The sequence below is a fragment of the Rhinatrema bivittatum genome, chromosome 18, assembly GCF_901001135.1.
Source record: "Rhinatrema bivittatum chromosome 18, aRhiBiv1.1, whole genome shotgun sequence".
In the NCBI taxonomy this organism is placed as follows: domain Eukaryota; kingdom Metazoa; phylum Chordata; class Amphibia; order Gymnophiona; family Rhinatrematidae; genus Rhinatrema; species Rhinatrema bivittatum.
This window is the reverse complement of record NC_042632.1, coordinates 52,772,664-52,781,167: the sequence shown is the minus strand read 5'-3', so window position 1 is coordinate 52,781,167 and position 8,504 is coordinate 52,772,664. Positions and strand designations below refer to the sequence as shown.

The following is an 8,504-nucleotide window of genomic DNA, read 5'->3' as shown; positions in this document are numbered from 1 at the left end:
TTTTATATTGCTTATCCTCTATCATGTGCAGAACAAGTCCTGCAGGGTCCTCCTCTGTCAGAGACTACAGTGCTGCTCTCCTAGAATCACCTTCACTGTTATTCTTTGATTGGCCCTTAGGCGTCACTCTTGCAGGACCAGTTTATTCTTTCACATAAGGGCCGTGAGTGCTATTCAGCTAGAAAAATGGACCCTGAACTGGGAACTGTTCTGCTTGTGGGTGCAGGGGTCTAACCTGGCTCCAAGGCCACAGCTCAGATCTGGCATATGCGTTTATTTGTAAAATGATCCATTAATTTTGAGGAGATGAAGGATAATAACAAGTGTTCTAGTTTTCACCATGCTGATTACATTTCTTTTCATGGACATCTATCAATGTTTAATAAGATGGTGTCAGTTTAAATGACACAGGAGAGGACCTGATATGAGCGCTGAATTATTCACTAGCTGGGGAAAATGAAGAGGCTCTTCCTGTGTGCTCCATTCACTGTGCTGACTTTGGGAACCGGTAGAAGCATAATTATATCAATGGAGGAGCTCCAGAGGAAACTGAGACAGGGATATGAAACAAGGCCTCGTAAAGTACGATTTAAGATCTCTTCAGCATACAGTGGCCGAGTACTGAAACAGGTTTATGAGGATGGCCAGGAATTGGAGTCGCCAGAGCAGGAGTACCCTCATACCTTCATCCACAGAAGCTTCGAGACGGTGGATCAGTTTTATGGTGTCAGAGATACAGCGAATCCCAGGTTTTATCCAACAGCTAAACTGACCGCTCAGAGGATCAGTGTATTCCGGGACAACAATTCCTGCAGTATTGCAGGTGCTCCATCTCTCTTCTGTGACTGTCAAAGGGGTGACCAGAAGGTAAGCAGACATAGGTCATTATTATCGTAGAAGATTAGAGAAGCGGGGTAGCAAAGAAAGGGAGAGCTTCTTAGCACAGGAAAAAAGTGAAAACAAAGTGTAAGCTTTTTAGTGAATTAAGAAAGAGCACTGGCTTGGCTTTTCCATCTGTGCGTAAGTGACTGCTTGCATAGAATGGCCAGGGAAGGATGTTTTCCGGGCAACCGAACTGATTATATAAACGCCACCGGGCTCTTTCACTTCACTTAGAACAGCACCTGTAAGACAGGTGGGGCTTTTCTGAAGAGCATTTCTGGCCCTGTGTAGCTTACTGAGAAACAGAGTAACTCAGAGCCAAGCAGGCAGGCATCACTGTGGTCCAACTGTACTCATTGTCATCATTAGCAATACCTCACAATCACAATAAAAGTCTTGTTCAGCCGTCTACCGCTAGGTGTAAAGAGATGGCCTTTCTTAGTCTTCTGTGTGTGAGCCTTTGAGAAGACCTAATTATTATAGCTTTGATGCTACCAAACCATCAAGAGCAAGAATTCTCTCGTTTTTCAGTAGTTTGAGCTCTCATAGTAGTAACTGTGTTGGTCTTGGACAAAAAAAAAAAAAGGATTCTTTACAAGCTGCGATTGCCCTTTGCATGGACCAACACAAGAAATGCCCAGGTTGTTGTGCACAAAATGTATTTCTTCTTTACTGCAAAAGTCCAAAATGAAGCCAATACAGTGTCTACTAACAAAAGAGGGCTGTCTAAAAAATTAAGTGAGAAATAAGTGCTTAGAATGGGAGAGCAAGTCGCTCAAGCAACCATCGTCATGCGGAGCTTCCTAACCAGAAACCTGTTATATATATATATATATATATATAGGCTTGACCTGCAAAATTAGTTTTTTAGAATTTTATACATGCAATATGCAATAAAATCCTTGAACTAGTTAAGCAGCTTAATATCACTCAAACAGATATTTATTTATTTAGTGATTTTTGTATACCGGCATTCATGTTGATACATATCACGTCGGTTTTCAACATAAATCAAATGTTAGTTACTACATTTGCATATAAAAGAAACCTCTGGGAAATATAACTCAAAATGGGAACAACAGTGATCCTGTTGATTCCTAATGATGCCTTCTGCACTTTTATTGATGTGAGGATGTGGGTTTCTGGGCTCGAATCTCTTCTTACCCATCTGCATGATGAAGGCTTGCTTGAGCTAATGGCTTTCCTGTTCTAAACTTTGTGCAAGTTTTAAACATGCTTGTGGTCAGAGACATGGGCAGGCAGCACCTGCAGGTCCTTCCCCAAATTGTGCAGCTCTAGATGACCACCCACGTCACCTTATGGAAGAGCCGTCCCTATAAGGCCCATCTAGTCTGTCCGAGTTACCTTATATGACAATGACATAGATCCCAGTTGATTCTCTGGTTTAACGTCACATCTGCACAACTAAGGTCCCTGTGTGCTTATCCCATGCTTTTTTGGAATTCCGTTACCTTTATGGCCTGTACACCTCCCCTGGGATGCTATTCCATGCAGTCACCAAAGAAATTAATGCATATTTGAAGGCACAAATCATGTCAGCCAAAGACTAATTGTGTAAAACAAGGAAGAATTTCCATGCTTCTTTGTAATACGATGATTTTGCAACCTTCCAGTGGGGAAAAAAAGTAATGGTAATGGAATGGGGAGCGCAGGCTGATTCTTTCAGGAAATTATATCATCAGGCAATAGGGAAATATTGTATACTGATCAAATGAATATGCAAAACAAGTGAATTGTAATCAGCAAATTGAGTGGGCATGAGCTATAAGTCATAGAGCAGCCGTGTGAAGGCAGCCTGTAGGTCTCATGTTTGGCTGGAATCATAGATATGTAATGGATTATTGAGTAAATGTATGGATCTGCTGCTTCACCCTGATGGCTCCCTTGCGTTTTGCAGTCCTCTGGGATCCTTGACTTTGGAAAGATTATCATCTACACCAGCAACCTAAAAATTGTCCGGACTCCAATGGAGAAGGCAGAGCTACTGAAGACATTTGAGGAGAAAGGAGAGGCCTTGGAAGATGCATCATTCCTGTATAAGAGAGAAAGAGGTGATGAGGATCTGTATTGCAGGCCTTCGGAAGACTCTGAGAATCCATGCGTGTACAATCGATATGCACAGGTAATGGGAGAGCAGCGTTCACGGAAACTATGTTTACATTGTAATTGGATACTGATAAAAGGGCTTGTTCTGAGTCATACGGACCAAGTATTTTCCCATAGACACGAAAAGGGAGAAAGCTCTGTGTCTGGATAGCATGTAGATAAGAATAGCGATGATGTGATTAATGGTGTTATTATGAAAACTAATTATTAAATGGATCAGCCTGCCAGCTCATTAAAATCAGCGGTATGGCACTGTAAGAACACCGGGATTGTGTTTTCTCCGCCGTGTCATCAGCAGCAGCCTGGGGATCAAGCCCCTTATTGTCAGTATCCGAGTAAATTATTGGGGTGGAGATGTGGGACTTGATAGCAGACTGCTTCTGCAAAATGAGAAAATCATTAAAAACTGTAAGAGAGCTCTTTTTTTTTACAAGATCCGGTAAAAGAAAGAGGCCTGTGTGTGTGTGTGTGTGTGTGTGTGTGTGTGATGCATGTGTGTGTGTGGGGGGGGGGGGGCGTTACATAAACATCTGTAAACAGTAGCTGCAATTTACAAGTTTCTATGTTTTTTAAACAGGACGTTCACGTCTCCTGCTTTAGCAATGGTCATAACCATATCATAAATGTAATTTTAAGCTTGTCTTTCCATATGGCAATTTATACTGTCGTTGGAATTCATTTATAATCTAAGTGGGTAACGGAGGCAATAAGGGCCACTTGCAGAAAGCCACAAGGAATTCTCGTGGGCTTTGAACCATAGCCTCCCTGGGTCTTAGAGCAATGTACTAACTACTCAGTCACTCCTTCTGAATGGAGGGGTCTGACGGAAGGATGTTACCCCCTCCCCCATCCCCTCATATTTTACAAGGTCTCAGTCTCAATCAAGAGGTCAAGAAGGCTCTGTCAGGATCCTAACCAAAATCTTGGAAAGTGATCGCTGCAGCCCCTTCTCTGCCACTTGTCTGTTCCTCGGGCAGACCTAATACAAAGAGAAGACGTGAGATCTTAGTGAAGCTTAGGTAGGGTCACCCAGGTCACAGAAGAACATCTGGCGAATCAAGACACGTGGGCAGCTTCCTACCTCCAGCCTGAAACGAGCAAGAATAAGGCGGCCAGTGCTGAGAAAGAACTCGGTAAATTGAAGAATGCAGGTTGGAGGAAGAAGAGATTGAAAGAGGAAATTGAAATCACTTAAAAAAAGAAAAGGAAAGAAAACTGGGAACATGTGAAGAGAATTGAAAGAACCTGAAATATTGCCACGTTTGGTAAACTGGTTGAAGTTACGCTGCACCAGTCTTATTCGCTACCATCGGTGTAGCCTTTGCCTTCCTTGAGGCAATGGAGACCCAGTAGCAGCTCCACTGGAACTGACTCGGCCAGATAGGGCAACCCTGTTGCTTAAATGCATGGTTTTATCGTCCTACTGGGGTTATAAGCGAGTGTCAATGATTTCCATTTCACCAGCCCTGATGCTGATGATGTCTCTGCTGCACTCTCCCTCTGTCCTGCTCCCCTCTTCCCTTCCTGGTTTTCAGCCTCCGAGACCCTTAACAAATTGCCTACCGCTCGAGCCTCCCTTCAGTACTCAGCGGACTCTGGATTCTGTTGATTCCTGCACATATTGAAGTTGCTGACTTGCTCCTTAGGTGTTTTGAAGCACAAGCTTTTTGTCTCATTTGCATGTTGCAGGTGGAAGATTCTGAGCACAGCTGTTCCCAGTGCAGAGGTTCGGGCTGCGCTCCCTGCTCCCTGTGCCATGGAAGTAAGTTTTCGATGCTGGCCAACAGATTCAAGGAGTCCTATCGAGCCCTGCGGTGCCCGGCCTGTAATGAGAACGGTCTGCAGCCCTGCCAGACATGCACCCAGTGACATCCTGCACACCTGCATGCACCAGATCAAAACTTCGTGACACCTTTTATCCAAGGTTAATACTGCCTATTATATAGAGAGAGAAATAACCGATTTCCTATTTATAGCAAGCATTGAAGAGTCACAATTACTTGATCATCAAAGACACATGGTAGAAGATGAATCAGCTCCCAAATCACTAATAATTTTGATTGATGGAAAAAAAAATGAAAATAAACCTTTTCTGACTAAGGCCCTAAGTATTTTTGCAAGCTTGTTGCCCCAGCAGAACTCTTGGTAGTCCTCCATTTGCACAAGTAGCTTTTATCGCTAAAGCAACACCTTGAGATGTGTTCAGCAACATAATTAATTCCAGTCTGAGTTTTCATCCTCACCAGTGGCTGCCTTTACAATAATTGGGAAAACCATACAGTGCACAGCAGTTGCGGCAGCATTCACTGTAGCAAAATACAGTGTTGGTAATGCAACTGGTAAGGTGCACAATATGCACCCTCACCGGCAACATGGCATGGTTTTGGAGTTAAAGGCCATGGAAAGCCTTTATTCATGTTGTATGTATTCCCTGCAATGTTACTTTACAAATTATTTGTTGCCAAGGCTGTGCCTCATTTACACAGGATGTTACATTTTATTGAGAACTCTTCATACATTGCTACTTAAATACCACTCTGTTCTGTTTTTTAAATGATCTGGACACAAGGTTGCATCTTTTGTAAAACATAAACAGTACATTACTTCTGGTTTTCTTATTCCACAATAGTGCTATTTTGAACATCTCATGCACTCTTGAGTATAGAACACTGGTTGTAATTGTAGCCTTTATAACCTTTCATAAAATCAGTATTGATTGAGAATTTGTGTTCATACCCCTTGTTTTGCTTTCATTTTAAACACTCACCCTAATTTTTCTCTCTTTACTCAGTGGTTGGAAATAATAGAACCCCTCCCCCTTATAAATAATCTGCAGATTTACAAAGCACACAGTTCCTTTGCTATTTAAACTGAAATAAACCTTTATTTATTATTCCTTAAATGAATTAGAGGTTCTGTATTCTTTTTTTTTTCTTTTGCCCTGGAATTACTTTAAAAAGAAAAAACCCCCCACATATCTTCTTGGAAAGTTATTTAGCTTTTTCTTAGAGTACAATGTCCATCTGCTAGCACCTAGTATGGGTGGCTAGGCTAAGAGAATTAAAACAGTCAGGAATCCATTTATTTTAAGTTACTGTACAAAGCTGGCTACAGAACTGACCTTTTACAGTACTAGTTAGTAAAAATAAGCTATCACAGGCTGGAAGGCCAGGGTGCAGATAAACTGTAATGATTACCCTCTGCTGGCAAACAGAAAAAACTGCAGTTGAGGGAAAAATGTCTTAAAAAATATAATGATGAGGGTTTTCTTGCCAAACTAAATGTTTTGGGTTGGTTTTTTTGCTGGTACCTGGAAACCCTGGCTATATTGGAAGTTATGACATCTTTCACTGGACCAACAAACAGCTTTTAGCATTACAGTATATTTTTAGCTTTGAAGTTTCACAGGGTCCTTCCACATATGCATTTGCAATATCTAAACCTTAAGCTTAAACATCCGCTGCTAAGCTGTTTCCGCTATCGCTTCATCTTTTTTTTTTTTTTTTTGCAGCAAAGGATCCTCTGTGATTTAAGAAGGTATGGGATAAACATTAAAAAAGTGAAGAGATGGCAGAAGCGTAACTTAGCAGCACATATTTGAGTTAAAATGCCCTACTGGAATCATTCATATTAGATATTAATAGCTTTCCACTTAAGAATGGGAAGGGAAGGGTGCTGGGTGTGAACTAAATGGAGGATTTTGTGTGCTGATCTGCTCAAGATGGTAGAGTACAGGAGAAGATAATAAAACAGTCCTCTCCTGGCGAGGAGAGATATATAACAGCAATCATGCTGACGTGAACTGGGCAGACTGGATAAGCTGGATGGTTTTTGCCATTATCTTATGTTACTAGAGTAAGCTGTTCCAATAAAGAAAGATATCACATCCTGCAATGCAGCTAAATTACAACTTCCAAATCTAGAGTTCCTTGCAGTCTGTAAAGACAAGGGGGAAACTCAAGCTGGCGTTAGCGTGAGTATAGAAATGTATATGCTCATCTGCACCAAATGACAAAAAAAAACTGGAGAGGATAACTGGGCAGACTGGATGGACCATTTGGTCATTATTTGTCCCTATATTTATTAGGCTTAAATATCATGAAATCTGGCCAAACAATTTTGGTAGCTGCCATTTCATAAAATAATAAACATTTTAAAATCTAGACTCTTCCCGTTGGCTAGTTGGCCGCCTGGCTTCCCTGTTCTTCTTAGTTCTGTCTCCTTTAGAATTCATTGCAATTGTTATCAACCACATAACCTGGGAGTTTTCAAAAACAGGCCCATCGGCTTATGCTATATATGCATCGAGGAGCCCAACATTAAAAGCTGGTCATCGGTTCCAGTTCTTCAATAAATCTATTTTAAACAACAATGAAGAAATAGCTATGGAGCCCTCTCTACGCCCACTACCCTTAATCCACCCTTGATTGTCTCTTTTCCATTTCCTCTTCAGTGTTCTTTCATTTTTCTCTCCAACTGCATCTTCCATCCCTGCCAGATTACAAGTAGGGTGGGAGAGCCTGAACACCACTAAACCAGGACCTTCCCCACATCCCCAGCCATTCAGGAGAGGCGGGAAAAAGCAGCACCCCGAAGCTGCAGATATCCCGCGCTTCCTGCATGCCCCGCCCCGAAGCTGCCTATGCCCCGCCCGCTCATACCGTCTCGATGCGGCAGATATCCCCGCCCAACCTGTACACACCGCCCCTCATCTTCATATGCCCCGCCCCTCCTGCATGCACCTTCTCCATAAGAACATAAGAAAATGCCATACTGGGTCAGACCAAGGGTCCATCAAGCCCAGCATCCTGTTTCCAACAGTGGCCAATCCAGGCCATAAGAACCTGGCAAGTACCCAAAAACTAAGTCTATTCCATGTAACCATTGCTAATGGCAGTGGCTATTCTCTAAGTGAACTTAATAGCAGGTAATGGACTTCTCCTCCAGGAACTTATCCAATCCTTTTTTAAACACAGCTATACTAACTGCACGAACCACATCCTCTGGTAACAAATTCCAGATGGGACATATACCCCGCCCAACCTGTATACACCGCGCCTAAGCCACATATGCACCGCCCCTCCTGCACGCACCGCCCCTAAACTGCCTATGCCACGCCTCTCCCCTCCTCGAAGCTACCTATGCCCCGCCCCACTCCGCTCTCTCCTTCCCTCTCGAAGCTGCAGATATCCTCGCCCCTCCTGCACGCACCGCCCCTAAGCCACATATGCACCGCCCCTCCTGCACGCACCGCCCCTAAACTGTCTGCCACGCCCCTTCCCTCCTCGAAGCTACCTATGCCCCGCCCCACTCCGCTCTCTCCTTCCGTCTCGAAGCTGCAGATATCCTCGCCCCTCCTGCACGCACCGCCCCTAAACTGCCTATGCCACGCCCCTCCCTTCCTCGAAGCTACCTATACCCCGCCCCACTCCGCTCCTCGTAGCGTCTCGAAGCTGCAGATATCCTCGCTCCTCCTGCACGCACCGCCCCTAAGC

At 43.5% G+C, this 8,504-nt stretch overlaps 1 protein-coding gene across 1 annotated transcript; it reads left to right on the top strand.

The window, feature by feature from the left end:
- Nucleotides 1-528: 528 nt before the first annotated feature.
- On the top strand, nt 529-4,911 carry GRXCR2 (glutaredoxin and cysteine rich domain containing 2). The gene is made up of 3 exons (XM_029583260.1): nt 529-867; nt 2,801-3,025; nt 4,699-4,911. Exons 1-3 carry the CDS (start codon nt 529-531, stop codon nt 4,876-4,878), a joined length of 744 nt encoding a protein of 247 aa, XP_029439120.1. The 3' UTR covers nt 4,879-4,911.
- The last annotated feature ends 3,593 nt before the right edge of the window (nt 4,912-8,504 follow it).